This window comes from Phyllobates terribilis, unplaced genomic scaffold (assembly GCF_046119375.1).
Source record: "Phyllobates terribilis strain yellow unplaced genomic scaffold, ASM4611937v1 Scaffold_5__5_contigs__length_657084704, whole genome shotgun sequence".
In the NCBI taxonomy this organism is placed as follows: domain Eukaryota; kingdom Metazoa; phylum Chordata; class Amphibia; order Anura; family Dendrobatidae; genus Phyllobates; species Phyllobates terribilis.
The window spans coordinates 429,678,930-429,698,363 of record NW_027362765.1 but is presented as its reverse complement, the minus strand read 5'-3'; the positions used below and the strand labels follow the sequence as shown (position 1 = coordinate 429,698,363).

The 19,434-nt window shown below is 45.8% G+C and overlaps 1 protein-coding gene across 2 annotated transcripts in view; it reads right to left on the bottom strand.

The window, feature by feature from the left end:
• Nucleotides 1-17,397, bottom strand: part of SLC35G1 (solute carrier family 35 member G1) — a 39,798-nt gene extending 22,401 nt beyond the window's left edge. The window contains exons 1-2 of one of the 2 annotated variants that reach the window (XM_073685266.1): nucleotides 17,160-17,397; nucleotides 16,993-17,066 (exon numbers count right to left, since the gene is read on the bottom strand). In XM_073685266.1, coding sequence (XP_073541367.1) covers nucleotides 16,993-17,066; nucleotides 17,160-17,269 — 184 coding nt within the window. In that variant the 5' untranslated portion in view covers nucleotides 17,270-17,397. Of the gene's footprint in view, nucleotides 1-16,992 lie in introns of both variants that reach the window. The other variant, XM_073685265.1, reaches the window with a different exon arrangement.
• Nucleotides 17,398-19,434: the final 2,037 nt, after the last annotated feature.

Sequence of the window (19,434 nt, the reverse complement as noted above, 5' to 3'; positions counted from 1 at the left end):
GGAGGAGCATTTTTGTTTTTGTATATTTATTTTGCCTTATATACAAGTCATTACCCTGGAAAGGATGTTCCTTAACATATTTCCCAGGAAAATCCATTTTGGTTTCATTTTTGTATGTTATATTGTGAGTCCGTAAAAGTGGCGCAATACCTCTGACAACGTTGTTGACAGCAGTGACCTGAGAGTCAGAAATGCTTCCAGGGGTCTTCCACATGCTGTTTCCATGTCATTGAGCACTGTTCCCATCGATTTGGGCAATTTTTAGGCCCTCTGCAGACCGCCAGGGGGAGCCGCCTGAAAAATGCTCGAGTTTCCCATAGACTTACATAGAGCTCGTTGCTTGGGTCGAGCACCCGAGTATTCCAATTTGCTTGACTTGAGCACCCGAGCATTTTAGTGCTTGCTCATCACTAATAGCAGTACATTATGGGTGTTAAAAAAACTAAAAGGCAATTATTTATTTTTTTACAGAAACTCACTAAAAAATAACATTGCAAAAAAAAAATGACAAATGCATTTTTGCTACACCCTAAATCAGGGATCCCCAACCTGTAGCCCAGAAGTGACCTGTGGCTCGCAGGCCCCTGACCTGTGGCTCGCAGGCCCCTGACCTGTGGCTCGCAGGCCCCTGACCTGTGGCTCGCAGGCCCCTGACCTGTGGCTCGCAGGCCCCTGACCTGTGGCTCGCAGGCCCCTGACCTGTGGCTCGCAGGCCCCTGACCTGTGGCTCACGTCTATCTTCCATCCTGGTACATTAGCACCCACCAGATCTAGCAAACAGATATGAAGAGCAAGTCTCCAGATGGGCAATAGGTTGACTCAGTGGTTAGAACTGTTGCTTTGTAGTGCTGGGGTCCTGGGTTCAAATCCCACCAAGGACAACATCTGCAAGGAGTTTGTATGTTCTCCCCGTGTTTGCGTGGGTTTCCTCCGGGTTCTCCGGTTTCCTCCCACATTCCAAAGACATACTGATAGGGAAACTAGATTATGAGCCCCAATGGGGACAGAGATGATGATGTCTGTAAAGCGCTGTGGCATTAAAGGTGCTATATAAGTGAGCATAATAATAACATACACTGGCGATAGGAGGTGGAGAGATAAATATGGTAAGCTGGGGATAGCATGGTAGCGCCGGTTACAGAGCTGGACACTGGGCAGTGTAGTAGGAGGGCTTGATTTGAGAATACCGATTGGGAGTAAGGTGGGAACATCTGGATGTAAGTATGATGCCTATAAGGCACAAGGTCTCGGGTGTGATTTCTGAGCTAAAGCTTTGGCTATCAGTATCCCAGTAATGGGGGTCTCTGTGTGCAACTACTGAGGGAGGAGAGGGGAGCTGGATTTCACTACCTAGAGGGCTCTGGATGTGACTCGCGATCATCTGTCAGAGCTGAATGTGTCTCTTAGGCCACGGCCTCACTGTCAGTATTTGGTCAGTATTCGGTCAGTATTTATTCTCAGGAGTGGGAGCTAAAACCAGGTGAGGAACAATCAGAGAAAAGGTATAAAAGAAACAAGTCACCAATTCTGCATTTATCACCCATTCCTGGTTTTGGCTCCCACTCCTGAGAAAAAATACTGACCGAATACTGACCAAATACTGATAGTCGGGCCGTGGCCTTAGGGTAGGAAAGGTTAAGGTACAATACAGCAAACATATTATGTAATTTAAAAGTACAAATAAAAATAGAGATAGGCGAGTAGGGGCTCTGGTAAGTGCATCCAATAGACCTGCTGCAGGTGGTAGCAGCGACCATAAGGTACCACATTTAAATAAAAATAGAGCAATACATTTTTTTCTGCATTTAACTCACAATAAAATTTGATATAAATATAACACTGAACATGTAAGTGATTAACTGGAGCCTAAAAAAAAAATACAACTCATGGAGCAAAAATAAGACCTCGCATACAGAGGTCTACATAAACATAAAGTTGTGTGTAAACAGTATGTGTGCGTGTGCTATGTATATGCCTGTGTAATGTGTGCGTAATATGTGTGTACTTTATATATGTGTATATGTGTGCTTAAAGAGGACCTGTCACCAGGTCAAAAGTAACTCCTTTATTCTCCTATTTTATTCCGTCTGCTCCCCTGACTATTCTGTCATTTTTTTATGTTGTTTTTTTTTTTTTTTTTTGCATACTTCCGGCCCCATTCCGACTAGACATGGTCGGCGTCACTCAATACACTTGCATTGATGGGGCCACACAAGTCTAGTCGGCACGTGACCGCATGTATGCAAATCACATACTTGCAGTAACGCGACCACCCACACGATGAGAGGATTCACAAGTCTGCAGTCACATCAAGTGACTGCAGACTTGTACCCTGAGGCCGGACAACCTCTTTAATGTTAACATGCTTGCGTATATGATGCACATGTGGATACACAGATGGGGCATAATAGAGAGGGGTGCCCAGATATGCCCTGCACAGGGGTCCTTCGCACTTAGGGTCTACCTCCGAGCACAGGGAAACAATATATGAGGTCATGTCCTTAGCGATGTAACTGCAGGCCCACAACAGTAATACTGACACTACTGGTACGACAGGCGGCACGGACCATATCTCTACCATTTGGCAGAACTTGTGGGTATTAATCAGTGACTTTAATCAGTTCTGCATTTCTCTGCAATATGTCCTTGACTGCACCTTTATTTATTAAGGCTAAGGTGTAAATACAGATTAGGTGTCGGCATAAGATTAAGCCTTCCAGCAAGGCTTTACATCTCTACATTTCCTTTCCACTTTCTCCCTGCAGCTCCCTGCTTTATCTTATTTAAGCTTAGTTCAAAATGGAAGTATTTTCCATCTGTGTACATGACGGACTGGAGGATACAGACGGCACTCGGACCAATACAAGTCAATGGCACAGTTCAGACAGTCCTTGTAATAAAAAAATCACAGCACGCACTAGTCAAGTCTGATTGCAGAAAAGACTAACCCAACGAACGTAAAGGGGTATTCCAATAAAAAAGAAGTTATCACCTTTTTATAGGATAAGTGATAACTTTTAGATTGGTGGGGTTCTGACTGCTGAGATCTCCGCCGATAGCCAGAATGGGGCCCTTTTATCTCCATTACAATGAAGCAGCAGTAGACATGCTCAATCATCGCGTCATTCATTCCCTCGGCAGTTCCATAGAGAATGAGTGAAGTGACGGTTGCTCCATTATAAAGGGGATAAAAAGTGTCCCGCTCAGTGGGGATCCTAGCGGTCAGGCCGATATAAGAGTTATCCCCATCTTGTGCATTGGTAATAATATCTTCCAATCGGAATACCCCATTAATTTGGCCACTATCGACTCTTTTTATTATTATTTTGTGTTTACTGTCTTGGGTTATCCAGGACTATATTATTTTTTATATCATGGGGTTAAGCACTAACCGGCAGGCAGCTGCTAACTTAACTGCCTGTTCAGCCCTGCACCGATCTCTGCCGGCAGAGTAGTCACAGACCGCTCCTGCCAGCGATTCTGCGGCTTGCGCCGATTTCACATCAATCTTTTCTGTTGACGGGGTGTGACTGCTGACGTCATGCTGATTTTCAGACAGCTCCCCGCTGCCTAACTGCAGGAAGCCGGCTGTCAATCAGCATGATGTCGGCAGTCACGCCCTGTCGACAGAGCAGCCTGGAAGCAGAAGAGCGGCTCTGTTGACGTGCAGTAGCTGAATTGTCGGCAGGAGCAGTCAATGACCGTTCGGAGAGGAATAGAATAGGCAAGTAGTAAGTTAGCAACTACCTACCTGTTAGTCTGACTTTTGATGGAATCTCATTCACTTTACTTGAACTGTTGAACAACAGAAAAAATTACAGCATTTACAAAACTTGAGAATGTGGCCTCTCAGTTCCAGCAAAGTTGTACCTTAAAAAAAAATATATATATATATATTTTTTTTGTTTAGGCGCATAGATTTATCAAAATTTAAAAATAAGTCATACTCACTTTCTAGAGCCCCCGACGGATCCAGCACAGCCTGGTAAATAGATCTACAGAAGCTCCAGAAGCGATGTCAGCCCTGTTCGGAAACCACAGAAGAAGCGTCATCAGAGAAACATCTGATGATGTGTTCTTCTAATCACCTGACCGCTGCAGCCAATTACAGGCTGTGACTTCTGAACGGGGTCCGATGCTTCCAGAGCGGACTGTGCTGAATCTGCTGGGGCACTGCAAGGTGAGAATGCCAACGTTTATAATTTTTAATCAACCCATGACTTAAAAAACAATAATTTTACTGTTAGACAACCCCATTTAAATCCACGGAATGTCAATGTATCAGTTATATCTTCAGTGAAATTCCTAATCTGATCGACCTCACAGGTCAATTTCTGGACAGATTTCGTCCAGATTTTTCCCGCTGCAAAAATATTCCTTAATTTTAAAAAATATGGAAATATAATTTAAAAATAACAATATGCTGCTTAACATACTGTATCAACACAATAGCAATATTATTTACGGTATTTATTAGCATTGGGTGAATCAACAGAGATACTGTGTCAGCTTTGTAACGCTATTTTATTCTTAAAGAGAAATGAATTGACATGTTTTTGCTATTTAATCGGAGAGCAGTATAATGTAGGGGATGAGAGCCTGATTCCAGGGATGTGTCACTTGCTCGGCAGCTTGCTGCAGTTTCAATACAATTAGTGTTTTATCAGCAGGAGATTAACACTAGAGGACTAGGTGTCGCATGCCTGGCAGTTCAGTTAATCTATGTAACCCCGCCCCCACCACTGATTGGCAGCCTTCTACCTATGCACAGTGTACACAGGAAGCAGCCAATCAGTGATGAGGGCGGGGTTACACAAGTTCAGCAATCTGATCACCGCTACATCTACAACAAAGAAAACAAGGATTCTATGAAAACTGCAGCAAGCAACCCAGTAAGTGATACATCGCTGGAATCAGGTTCTCTGCCCCTACGTCATGCTGCTCTCAGATTATTTAGCAAAAACCTGCTGACAGATTCCCTTTAAAGTTCTTGTCTAATATTAAAAATCCCTTTTTGTCTGAAAACTTTCCCAAAAAAGATGAAATATGGTTTCCAAATGATCAGCTGTAATCTACAGAAAATGTTGTGGTATTACCAAAGGTATTTTCCAGTGATGCAGAGGGGGTTGGAGACTCTTATACATCTTCCTAGAATACTGTAAAACAGGCGGTAGAGGTGGTAGCCGTACTGTATATTGGGGACACCCAGACTTCATGTAGGATCGCAGATATATATACTCCTTATACAAGCACATACAGTATACAGCCGAGAGCTCGTCAAGGAATTCTGCAATCTCATTCAATCTCTGTGTGATCAGGACGTCTGCATTTGTTGTATCACCACCAAACAATGAGCGTCAATCACCTGATATATTACCAGTAAAGCTGAACTTAGACAGTACAGTTAACCCACAGAAAGCAAACACAGGCAGGAAGTGTATCTCACCGGCCCATCCCCCATCAGTAGGTCTACATCACAAGAATCCACCTGTCACCTCTTTCACAAATGACTTATCTACACTTCTATATGACACTAAGAATTGCAAAAGTAGGCAATAGACCAGGGATGTCAAACTCAAATCCATAGAGGGCCAAAATGAAAAACTTGGATATAGTCGTGGGCCGACCAGTATACAGTATAATAGGCCCCTCACAGTCCTCCATACAGAATAATGGCCCCACACAGTTCTCCATACAGTATAATAGGCCCCACACAGTCCTCCATACAGTATAATAGGCCCCACACAGTCCTCCATACAGTATAATAGGCCCCACACAGTCCTCCATACAGAATAATGGCCCCACACAGTCCTCCATACAGAATAATGGGTCCCACATAGCGCTCCATACAGTATAATGGGCCCCACACAGCGCTCCATAAAGTATAATGGGCCCCACACAGCGCTCCATACAGTATAATGGGCCCCACACAGCGCTCCATACAGTATAATGGGCCCCACACAGCGCTCCATACAGTATAATGGGCCCCACATAGTCCTCCATACAGTATAATGGGCCTCACATAGCCCTCCATACAGTATAATGGGTCCCACATAGCCCTCCATACAGTATAATGGGTCCAATATAGCCCTCCATACAGTACAATGGGCCCCACATAGTCCTCCATACAGAATAATGGACCCCACATAGCCCTCCATACAGTATAATGGCCCCATATAGTCCTCCATACAGTATAATGGCCCCACATAGTCCTGCATACAGTATAATGGCCCCACATAGCCCTCCATACAGTATAATGGGTCCCATATAGCCCTCCATACAGTATAATGGGTCCCATAAAGCCCTCCATACAGTATAATGGCCCCACATAGTCCTCCATACAGTATAATGGCCCCACATAGTCCTCCATACAGTATAATGGCCCCACATAGTCCTCCATACAGTATAATGGCCCCACATAGTCCTCCATACAGTATAATGGGCCCCACATAGTCCTCCATACAGTATAATGGGCCCCACATAGTCCTGCATACAGAATAATGGGCCTCACATAGTCCTCCATGCAGTATAATGGCCCCACATAGTCCTCCATACAGTATAATGACCCCACATAGTCCTGCATACAGAATAATGGCCCCACATAGTCCTCCATACAGTATAATGGCCCCACATAGTCCTCCATACAGTATAATGGCCCCACAGTCCTCCATACAGAATAATAGCCCGACACAGTCCTCCATACAGAATAAAGGCCCCACACAGTCCTCCATACAGAATAATGGCCCCACACAGTCCTCCATACAAAATAATGGGTCCCACATAGCGCTCCATACAGTATAATGGGCCCCACATAGCGCTCCATACAGTATAATGGCCCCACATAGCCCTCCATACAGGATAATGGGCCCCACATAGCCCTCCATACAGGATAATGGGCCCCACATAGCCCTCCATACAGGATAATGGGCCCCACATAGCCCTCCATACAGGATAATGGGCCCCACAGAGCCCTCCATACAGGATAATGGGCCCCACATAGCCCTCCATACAGGATAATGGGCCCCACATAGCCCTCCATACAGGATAATGGCCCCACATAGTCCTCCATACAGTATAATGGGCCCCACATAGCCCTACATACAGTATAATGGGCCCCACATAGCCCTACATACAGTGTAATGGGTCCCATATAGCCCTCCATACAGTATAATGGGTCCCATATAGCCCTCCATACAGTATAATGGGTCCCATATAGCCCTCCATACAGTATAATGGCCCCACATAGTCCTCCATACAGTATAATGGCCCCACATAGTCCTCCATACAGTATAATGGGCCCCACATAGTCCTCCATACAGTATAATGGGTCCCACATAGCCCTCCATACAGTATAATGGGTCCAATATAGCCCTCCATACAGTACAATGGGCCCCACATAGTCCTCCATACAGAATAATGGACCCCACATAGCCCTCCATACAGTATAATGGCCCCACATAGTCCTCCATACAGTATAATGGCCCCACATAGTCCTCCATACAGTATAATGGCCCCACATAGTCCTCCATACAGTATAATGGCCCCACATAGTCCTCCATACAGTATAATGGGCCCCACATAGTCCTCCATACAGTATAATGGGCCCCACATAGTCCTCCATACAGTATAATGGGCCCCACATAGTCCTCCATGCAGTATAATGGCCCCACATAGTCCTGCATACAGAATAACGGCCCCACATAGTCCTCCATACAGTATAATGGCCCCACATAGTCCTCCATACAGTATAATGGCCCCACATAGTCCTCCATACAGAATAATGGCCCGACACAGTCCTCCATACAGAATAAAGGCCCGACACAGTCCTCCATACAGAATAATGGCCCCACACAGTCCTCCATACAAAATAATGGGTCCCACATAGCCCTCCATACAGTATAATGGGCCCCACATAGCGCTCTATACAGGATAATGGGCCCCACATAGCGCTCTATACAGGATAATGGGCCCCACATAGCCCTCCATACAGTATAATGGGTCCCATATAGCCCTCCATACAGTATAATGGGTCCCATATAGCCCTCCATACAGTATAATGGGTCCCATATAGCCCTCCATACAGTATAATGGGTCCCATATAGCCCTCCATACAGTATAATGGCCCCACATAGTCCTCCATACAGTATAATGGGCCCCACATAGTCCTCCATACAGTATAATGGGCCCCACATAGTCCTCCATACAGTATAATGGGCCCCACATAGTCCTCCATACAGTATAATGGGCCCCACATAGTCCTCCATACAGTATAATGGGCCCCACATAGTCCTCCATACAGTATAATGGCCCCACATAGTCCTCCATACAGTATAATGGGCCCCACATAGTCCTCCATACAGTATAATGGGCCCCACATAGTCCTCCATACAGTATAATGGGCCCCACATAGTCCTCCATACAGAATAATGGGCCTCACATAGTCCTCCATACAGTATAATGGGCCCCACATAGTCCTGCATACAGAATAATGGCCTCACATAGTCCTCAATACAGTATAATGGCCCCACATAGTCCTCCATACAGAATAATGGGCCTCACATAGTCCTCCATACAGTATAATGGGCCCCACATAGTCCTCCATAGAGAATAATGGGCACCACATACTGTAGTTCTCCATACAGTATAATGGCCCCACATAGCCCTCCATACAGTATAATGGCCCCACATAGCCCTCCATACAGTATAATGGGCCCAGAGATTGACATATATGCAATAGACGACTGTGACCTCTCTGAGGGCTCAACAGATGTCTTTGCAGACGCTTACTCCTCACACTGAGCCCTGCAAATGCCAAAATCGGTAGCAAGAATTGACACCAGCCGCTTGGTTTCCAGGAACGACGGCCGCTCATATACAGTGCAGGAGACTTTCAGTTTGGAAGAGTCAAACAGAAAACCCACTGTGCGGATTTGAGCGCTCGTCTCCCATTTCAGCTATAATAAACTGATGAAAAGGACTGAAAGATAAAATAGTAAGTGATCCAGGAATGGAATCAGGGTCTCTGCCACGTTCAAATAAAACAGCAAAAAACATAAAAGCCAGTTTCTCCGGCTGTAGTTTGATAAAAAAAAGAAAAGAAAACGGCTTTACTCACCCTCCCTGGGTCCTGTGCTGAGTCTCTGTTGCTGCTCACATTGTGTATTACTGTCTGCAGCGCTGGCGTAAAGTCAACAGCACTTCAGCCAATAACTCGGCTCAGAAGCTTTGAGCGGCTTGTGCCGTCAACTCAGGTGGAGCCACTGGCACCAGTTATTGTCTGCAGCGCTGTCAGCCTGACTTTAGCCCTTCAGACAATGAGGGCACTTTAACATTTCGTTCTGGCACCCGACGGGGCCATAGACTATAATGGTGTCAACAGAGTGAACATGCGCTCTGCCGTGCATTAGTTTTGGGTGTAAAAGCCTACTGGAGGCGGACATTTAGACGTAGTAGATTGCATCTGTGTGTCGGTCTCCAGTAGGCATACACGCCCAAAAATAATGCACGTCATAGAGATTGTTCACTCTGATGACACCATTACGCTATGGCCCCGTCGCTGCATACGCCCGAATCCTGTTTTGTAGGGGATTCGGATGTATACCCCAACGGGCCCAACTAACAAGCGGGAAAAAAAAGCAATGTGAAATGACCCTAACAAACACCGGGAGCAGAAACAGACTTACCGGTAACACTGGACCTGGGGAGGGTAGGGAAAGCACAGATTGTTCCAAAATCGGAAAAAACAAACTCAAGGATTTATAGAAATCTCCTGCCCCATGTGCTTCTCTTTTCCTCATTGTAAACTGACCTGCGGTGCGAGTTTCCTACCTACAACATGTTAATTTCTCCTGCGGGTACGATGAGTTTCATGTGCAGGCTTTCATTAGATGTGGAAAATCTGCAGGTAAAAATCGGCACATGACTATCAATAAAGTTTTGTCAAAATCAAATGCCTGGAAGTATCAAAAACAAAGCAGCTTTATTTAAAACATGGCACACCAACAAAAAAAAAAAAAACACACAATAAAAATGCATGTAAAAAAAGCAATGAAAACCGCAAGTAACCTCATTTACCTAATAGGTGTAGAAAATCTCCAACCGCAAAAACTCACCAAAAATCTCATAGTGGGAACGTAGCCTAAAGGGGGTTCTGAGGTGAGTAAACTGGGGTTGTCTATTAGTGGACAACTCCTTTAAATGGAGTCTATCAGCATAAAATCACTGTTCGAACCAAGCGCCGATGCTCAGCTCGCCCTTGGGCACATCAGCAAGTTATTAGCAGTACAGACTGTCGGGGGGATTGTGATGGTGGTTCCCCCACTCTGGGCAAAATGAGATTATATATTTTTCCCTGGAGTTTCAATTTAAAGGACTTGGATTAGAGATTACATTTAATCCCGGGGGCGGCAGGTTGCTGTGGTTACTGTTTGCTGTTCACCTCCTTTAGGAGAAATGGCCTTTTAATATATGTGTGGACTTTGGTCCAGGCTCAGATTTACAACCCTTTACTAGGAAGCAGGTGATATCGGATATCGCACCGGCTCTGCGTTCATTGTGATCGGTCCAGGATTACATACCCATGTTATTAAAGAACTAATTCAAAATACTCGTAGTAGCTTGTAGGAGTCAATTTATTAAAAATCCTTTCTATTCTCAAGAACAGAGGGATTTTTAATGGTATAGTGTACAACTGATTGCCTAGGTTAGTGGCCACCTAGCCATCTCAGAGTGGTCGGTTACCCAGACAACGAGTATGCACCAATAGCAGGCTCTATGGGGCCTCTCCTGTGCTTCTCAAGCAATGCCACCTCTGTGAGCCGAATGGGAGAGCGCTCAGTCTGGACTAGTGGAATAGAAATGTGGCCGGTCCGAACTGTCAATCTACCGCCCCTGACAAGTACGATGTCGGGAGGCAGAGGAGCGGTGCCCTCATGAAAACAGAAGATTGGAGCGCGCCTTGAGGCTGGGGCTACACGGCGACTTACCAAAATTCCATACGTGTCGCTGCTACACTGCAGCCCCATACAAGTGAATGGGGTCACGTTGCAACTCTGAGGGTACTGTGACTGGGTCAAGCAAGTTGCATAAAATCTGATGCAGTCGGACTTCTTGCAACTTTATTGTCACAGTCGCTCTACACTCCTGGTTCACTTGTATGGGGCTGCGATATAACAGCGACACCTACTAAACTTTGGTTGCGCAACATACGTCGCGGCCAAATTTGCGGTGGCACAGGAAAGCTTTCCTGCAAAGTTGACTAGTTCAGTGCATGAAGGGGCTGGCTGACGGCTTAATTCTATACAAGCCTTCTTTCCTGTCTATGTACCGGCTAGGAGGGGGCTGGCTTAGCCATTGAAATGAACAGTCAGTGAAACCGCTGACCCAGGAAACACAGAGTAAGGGCTCATTCAAAGGTCCAATTTCTCCACTTACGAGAAAAACGGACCAATTATTCTGATCAGACTGTGGTTCGAGTGTCTGTTTTTCTTGAATGTGGAGTAATAAAAAAATAAGTTTCTCCACCTTCTTCTTCCTGACCGTCCATGAAAATAGGATCGCACATGGGTGTCATCTGACCGTCGGATTAAAATCAGATAGGTCTCTGCTATTGTCCGTGGACCACTCTGTCAGGAGGAAAAATAAATAAAAAAAAATCGGACATGTGTTGAGCCCCATAGATGTGATCCACCAAAACCACAGATAGCACTCGTACATAAAAATCAGAAGTGTGAATGAGACCATAAAGGGGTATTCCAATCTCGAAGATCCCATCCCAATATGTAGAAGGTGTAATAATAATAATATTAGCAAAGTCCTCCAATTAAAAATGTAGTATAGTTCTTCTGATTCACTATGTCGCATTCCTCATGTGCAGGGCACTGCAGTACTTAGCTATTTATGGTTACAACCACTCATATAGTGACTGTTAGTGGTCCTAACCATGGATACCTAAACTACTGCAATGCTCTGCACATGTGGTAAGCGACACAGCAAATCAGAAGAACTATACTACATTTCTAATTGGAGATATGTGTTAATATTAATATTAGACCTACTACATTTTAGGATAGGATCTTGGAGATGATAATACCCCTTTAAGGACAGGGTTGGAAGTTAACCCAGCTACCCGATCACCTCCCTTGATGTCATTGAACTGTGTTAGTAAATAATGTAACTTATTCTTTAAAGTTTATGTAATTTTTTTGTCCTAGACAACCCCTTTAAATGGGACCAGTGACAGGAAGTGCAGAAAAATACTTTGTAGCTCCTTGATCACTATTAGTTCATGCTCCCGAGCATTGACCTGTGTATTAATCATTGACGTCAGCCTTGTACTGACTTGTACGGGGCTTTATATCCCGGGACGCTGCAGTAGGGGACATAATAAGCCATGATGGTGAAAGTCCTAGGCTGACAGGGAAAGATCCCATCTATTACAAGTCAATTACACTGAACATTTGTGCAAGCACAGGAACCACGTGCCCCCTCCACATGGATCACTGCCCAATTGCATAAGAATAGTTTTATGCATCGTCATCCTGAGATTTATGTTTTCACTTGTGTCTGGCTTTAGTCCTGGAGACTTTCAGGACCGGCACATACAATATTGGGACTGAATATGTATGTACACATTTACTATAGTGATACATATGTTAGAGGGGTTGGCCGAAACTAAAAGATTTTTTTAGGCATGGATGCTTTAGTAATAAAAAAAAATGTGGGCATACTCAAAGAAGCACTCCTCCTCCCATCAAAGTTTTTATCCTCTTAATATATTACAATCATCATATTATATAGCACTGTATACTTACAATTGCTCATTTTGCCTTTCTATCCAGATAATTCTTCTCTTTTCTCTGCTCTATGTAGAAACAGGAAGTCTCTTGTCCCTGCATTTATCATTCCCCTCTTCATTTCCTGACCCAACCGCTCGCTCCTCCCCCTGCCAGGGACTTTTGCAGTGACTTATGACTCATGCAGGGAAAATTTACCTCCTGTTTCTACATAGAGCATTGAAGGATTCAGCTAGTCACATGATGTTATAGATCTACTGGAAAAGAGAAGAATTATCTGGGTAGAAAGGAAAAATGAGCAATTGTGAGTACACAGTGCTATATAATATGATGACTGCAATATATTAAGAGGATAAAAATGTAGACGGTAGTGTTTCTTCAACTACTAGCAGCCCCCGTGGATCCAGCGCAGAGCTGGAGTTCTAGGACCGCTGAAATCGTTGATTGGCTGCAGTGGTCAGGGGACTAGAAGTCATCAGAGAAACAGAGAATGACGCACTATTATGGTCACCTGATTGCCACAGCCAAAAGAAGCGGGGATTGCTTCCAGACCGGACGCAGACCTTCACTAAATCCGTAGAGTCACTTTAAAAATCCAGAAGAAAGCGAGATTCCAGCAAAAGGATCCATTAAAAACACCTTTATTTCAACATGTGGGAGAAACCCTTCCACCACCATAGAAGAAAGCCATACGCGTTTCAGACACGGTCCTGTACCATATAATCAGTGACTTAGGACTGTGTCTGAAACGCGTATGCTTTCTTCTATGGTGGTGGAAGGGTTTCTCCCACATGTTGAAATAAAAGTGTTTTTAATGGATCCTTTTGCTGGAATCTCGCTTTCTTCTGGATCTTACAGTACAAGTCTCTGTGCAGTTGGTACCTTTATCCTGCAGGTGAGCTGAGCTTCTGTTTCTATTCAGTCACTTTAATAATCACCTGTTCGCTCTGCTGAAACATCCATTTAGAAAATATACGTATGTATCGGGATCTTTTCTTAGAACTACGTGATGCCCATCCTCTGTTATTCCTCCTGGAAATTCATGAATAAACTGAAAACTCGGCTTTACAGTTCCCCATATCAGCAAGGCGTTTCATTCCAGACAATAGTTAGCACATATTGAACAGCGTTAGGCTATGTTCACACATTGCGTTTTTGCTGCATTTCTATGCAAATTAAAAACTTTGTTTTACAGTACCAGCAAAAGCTGAGATTTCAGAAATCTCATGCACACACTGTTTTTTCCTGACTGAACTGGTAAACTGCAGTATGTCGCTTCTTTCAATGTCACTTCTTTCAGCATTTTTTCACCTATAGAAAGCAATGAGTAAGTAACTGATCAACTCAAGGGCCGAGCAAAGTGTGAAAGTAAATTGTCCTACAAACTCAATGCACTGACAATGTCTTAAGTAAACTATTCCCGACCAATTCACCTTCCCCCGCTGTTACATTTGTAATTGTGTATTTTTTCATGAACTAGTATGAACTTTTTTGATCAGAATAGTCAGCATTTTTAAGACATAAAAATCTTTTTCCACTAAAAAATTTGAGCAGTTGGCGGCCACTTTACTAAATTTACTTGTAATGTGAAGAGACCGAGACACAAGACATGTGAAAAGTTACAGAGGCCTCATCCAGAACAGAGAGCAGAGTATTCCAACTACAGCAGACAAAAGAATATACCCCCGCGCACTCTACGGCACAGCTATATGCCCCCGCGCACTCTACGGCACAGCTATATGCCCCCGCGCACTCTACGGCACAGCTATATGCCCCCGCGCACTCTACGGCACAGCTATATGCCCCGGCGCACAGCTATATGCCCCCGCGCACAGCTATATGCCCCCGCGCACAGCTATATGCCCCCGCGCACTCTACGGCACAGCTATATGCCCCCGCGCACTCTACGGCACAGCTATATGCCCCCGAGCACTCTACGGCACAGCTATATGCCCCCGAGCACTCTACGGCACAGCTATATGCCCCCGAGCACTCTACGGCACAGCTATATGCCCCCGAGCACTCTACGGCACAGCTATATGCCCCCGAGCACTCTACGGCACAGCTATATGCCCCCGAGCACTCTACGGCACAGCTATATGCCCCCGAGCACTCTACGGCACAGCTATATGCCCCCAAGCACTCTACGGCACAGCTATATGCCCCCAAGCACTCTACGGCACAGCTATATGCCCCCGAGCACTCTACGGCACAGCTATATGCCCCCGAGCACTCTACGGCACAGCTATATGCCCCCGAGCACTCTACGGCACAGCTATATGCCCCCGCGCACTCTACGGCACAGCTATATGCCCCCGCGCACTCTACGGCACAGCTATATACCCCTGCCCTCATTATACACACACACACATTATATATATATATATATATATATATATATATATATATATTTTGCACACACACACACAATATAACTATATATACATACATACATACATGTACACACACTATATAACTACATTGTGGGCCATTTATATGGATACACCTAAATTAAATGGGAATGGTTGGTGATATCAACTTCCTGTTTGTGGCACATTAGTATATGGGAGGGGGAAAACTTTTCCAGATGGGTGGTGACCATGGTGCCATTTTGAAGTCGGCCATTTTGGATCCAACTTTATTTTTTTCAAAGGGAAGAGGGTCATGTGACACATCAAACTTATTGAGAATTTCATAAGAAAAACAATGGTGTGCTTGGTTTTAATGTAACTTTATTCTTTCATGAGTTTTTTTACCAGTTTATGACCACTTATAAAATGTGTTCAAAGTGCTGCCCATTGTGTTGGATTGTCAATGCAACCCTCTTCTCCCACTCTTGACACACGGATAGCAACACCGCAGAAGAAATGCTAGCACAGGCTTCCAGTATCCGTTGTTTCAGATGCTGCACATCTCGTATCTTCACAGCATAGACAATTGCCTTCAGATGACCCCAAAGATAAAAGTCTAAGGTTATGTGCCCACGTAGCAGATTTGATGCAGAGCGTTTTTGCCTCTCTCAGACAGAAAAAAACGCATGCAGAGAAGCGTTTTTTCAGCGTTTTCGCATGTGTTTTTTCAAGCAATTTTCCAAGCAATTTTGAGCATCACTTGGAAAAGTACTTGACAAGTTGGTCACACAATATAAATCCATGCAACCGGCATGGATTTATATAGTGTGACCAAGTAATAGTTATAAAAAAGAATAAGAATGGTAAAAAATAAAAAAAAGATTATACTCACCTTCCGATGTCTTCCCAGTGTTTTGTCCATGCAGTCCGGTCTCTTGCAATGCTCGCAGTGGTGTGAAGGACCTGCGGTGACGTCATTGAGTCATGTGATGAGTCACATGACTCAGTGATGTCATGGCAGGTCCTTCACAACAGCGCGAGCATTGCAAGAGACCGGACTGCATGGACAAAACACTGGGAAGACATCGGAAGGTGAGTATAATCTTTATTTTTTATTTTAAATTCTTTTTTTTACAGATTCTATGGTACCCAGGTCTGGATGAGAGTCTCCTGTCCTCCACACCGGGGTACCATCCGCACATTAGAATGCACCAATTACGCAAGTACAGATGCAGTCTTGCGGAATTGGCGCGTTCTAATGCAAGTCAATGGCGGCGATTATGCTGCGTCTCCACAAAATTAATGGACATGCTGCGGATTTTTGAGCGCAGCATAAACGCTGCGGAAAAATCCACAGCATGGGCATTGAAAGTGCGGAATTGCATTGGAGACCATGGGGGAAGGTTTACCATGCGTTTACACTGCGGAAATTCCGCAGCATCAACGCTTGAAAAACGCATCGTGGGCACACAGCCTAAGGGGGTCAGATAAAGACCTATATAGGACGAAACGTTGGGTACATTGTTGATAAATGACTAGTATGTCTTGGCCAAAGAAAGGGATTGTATTCTGAGTAAATCAATTTTGCTGCATCTCTGGAATTGTATGAATCATCTTTTTGCATTTTCATTGGTGTGCCGACGTTCTCTCCATATATTAAGATATCTCTCTACCTCTGAGCACCCAACTTCAGTGAGCGACCCCTCATTTGTCTCTACATCTATATAATTATACACACACACTATATATATACATATATATATATATACACACACACCCCCCCCCCACCGATGACACACTATATAACTATACACACACTATGTATATACATCTATGGCGCTTCTCACCCGTCTTCTCGTCCGTCCCTATCAGGCAGACACAGGACTTGTGGGGGCAGCAGGAGCGCTCGTCCTCAGGGTCCCTGGGACAGTCAGAGGACAGGGGTCGGTCCCCGGGATCGGCAGCGTCGCCCTCCGCACAGGATGCACCGCGCTGCTGCTGGTCACTGTCCCACCTGGGATCCCGCAGGCTGCCATTGTTATCCGGGGGAGGATTTGGGCCCAGTACTTCTAGGTTTATGATCTCCGGCTCCTCTTCTGTAACTTCCCGGTCCTCGCTGCCCATGGCGGACCCCGTTATCCTATCAGGCCGGTAGTGTGTGTGCGCCGAGGGCGATCATCCCGGTGTCTGTGCCTCAGAGACGGCCACAGGGGGCAGCAGAGAGCAGGAGCCGGCGAGTGTCAGCGCTGAGGGGGCGGGGCGAGAGACAGAGCGTTCTACAGGAAGGACACAGAGCGGCGGTGCCCGGTGCCCTGGGGACAATGGGGCCGGGAGGTGGTCACCTGGGGGAGCTCTGCGGTCTACTGTTACTCCTATTATGCTGCACTGTTTCTGTGCTATGGTTTCTCCAGGTCAGTCTGATTACATGGATACTACAATTGCTCCGTTTTTTCTTCTTTTTTTTTTTTTTATTTCACCGCTTTAAAAAAAAATCTGAACTTTAATAAAGTATACATGCTTCTTTTTTGTTCATAGTTTTTTTTTACTAACATTTTTGCTGTTTTTATATATATATATATTTATATTTATCTCCCCCACCACTCACCTTGGGGGTTATTGCCGCTGCAAAGCAACTAACCACTGAGTCACCGTGCTCATAGGGAAGCGGTTCCAGAACAGACCCCTGCACCATTTCAAACTTTTTACATGCCACAGTCATCTAAATAAACAGCAGCGATTGGTGCTCGCTCCGGTCACAGCTTTTAGAGATGGGCACCAGCTGTACAGCAAAGGAGGCTTTACCAGTCTGAGACATAGTCATTATATGTCTCCAGGGTCGGACTGGGGTGTCTGGGGCCCGCAGGGGGAATTGACTCTAGGGGCCCACCCTACAGCTATATGCAAATACCTGTTAGCCGTTATCCCCATTATAGTAGAGCCCCCTATGTCTCTTGGCTTGGTCCCCCATCCTTTGGCCTAGCTGGTCCCCTTGACCTAGCTGGCCCCCCTGTCCCTTGACCTGGCTGGCCCCCAATGTACCGGCTGGCACCCTGTCCCTTGACCTGGATGGCCCCCCCGTCTCTTGGCCTGGATGGCCCCCCTGTACCTTGACCTGACTGGCCCCCTATGTCCCTTGGATTAGTCCCCCCCATCCCTTCGCCTACCTGGCCCTTGACCTGGCTGGCCCCCCTGGCCCTTAACCTGGATGTCCCCCCCCCTCTCTTGGCCTGGCTGCCCCCCCCCATCTCTTGGCCTGGCTGGCCCCCTGTACCTTGACCTGGCTGGCCCCCTATGTCCCTTGGCTTAGTCCCCCCCATCCCTTCGCCTAGCTGGCCCCCCTGTCCCTTGACCAGGCTGGCCCCCCTGTCCCTTGACATGGATGTCTCCCCCATCTCTTGGCCTGGCTGGTCCCAATGTCCCTTGACCTGGCTGGCCCCCTATGTCCCTTGCCTTAGTGCCCCCATCTCTTGGCATAGCTGCCCCCCCTGTCCCTTCATCTAGCTGCCCCCCTGTCCCTTGACCTGGTTGACCCCCTATGTACCTTGGCTTGGTCCCCCCCATCCCTTGGTCTAGCTGCCCCCCTGTCCCTTCACCTAGCTGGCCCCCCTGTCCCTTGACCTGGCTTGCCCCCCATCTCTTGGCCTGGCTGGCTCACCTGTGTCCCGGCTGGCCCCCCCTGCCTCTTGGCCTGGCTGGCCCCCCTTTCCCTTGTACTGGCTGCCCCTTTTTCCCTTGGCCTGGCTGGCCCCTCTGTCTCTTGGCTTGGCCCCCACATCATGTTGCATCCACCGGAGAAAAAAAAAGAGTTGTGTAGAACATACAGCAATTGTGGCATCCAGATCATTTTGACCAGGTTAGCACAGCCCACAACCGACAACGGTAACTTAGACCAGGCGCCTAGTTTACCTCTTAATTTAATTAAGACTGGATCAAGATTCAACTTCTCATAATCATTTATTTTTGCCGATATATTGATGCCTAAATATTTAAACTCCAATACCACTTGTAAACCCGAATTAATGTAGTGGGAAGCATTCTCATCTGTATCATCCAATGGAAGTATGACTGATTTGCTCCAGTTTATCTTCAGACCAGAGTATTTTCCAAATGTTTCTATCGTTTCCATTGCTATAGGAAGGGACTCAGAAGTTTTAGCCAGAAATAATAAAGTGTCGTCAGCGTATAAAGCGACCTTCTCTTCACTATTCCCTCTACGAAACCCAACTATTCCTGGATGCTCCCTGATAACCAATGCCAGGGGTTCAATGGCCAGTGCAAAGAACAGGGGG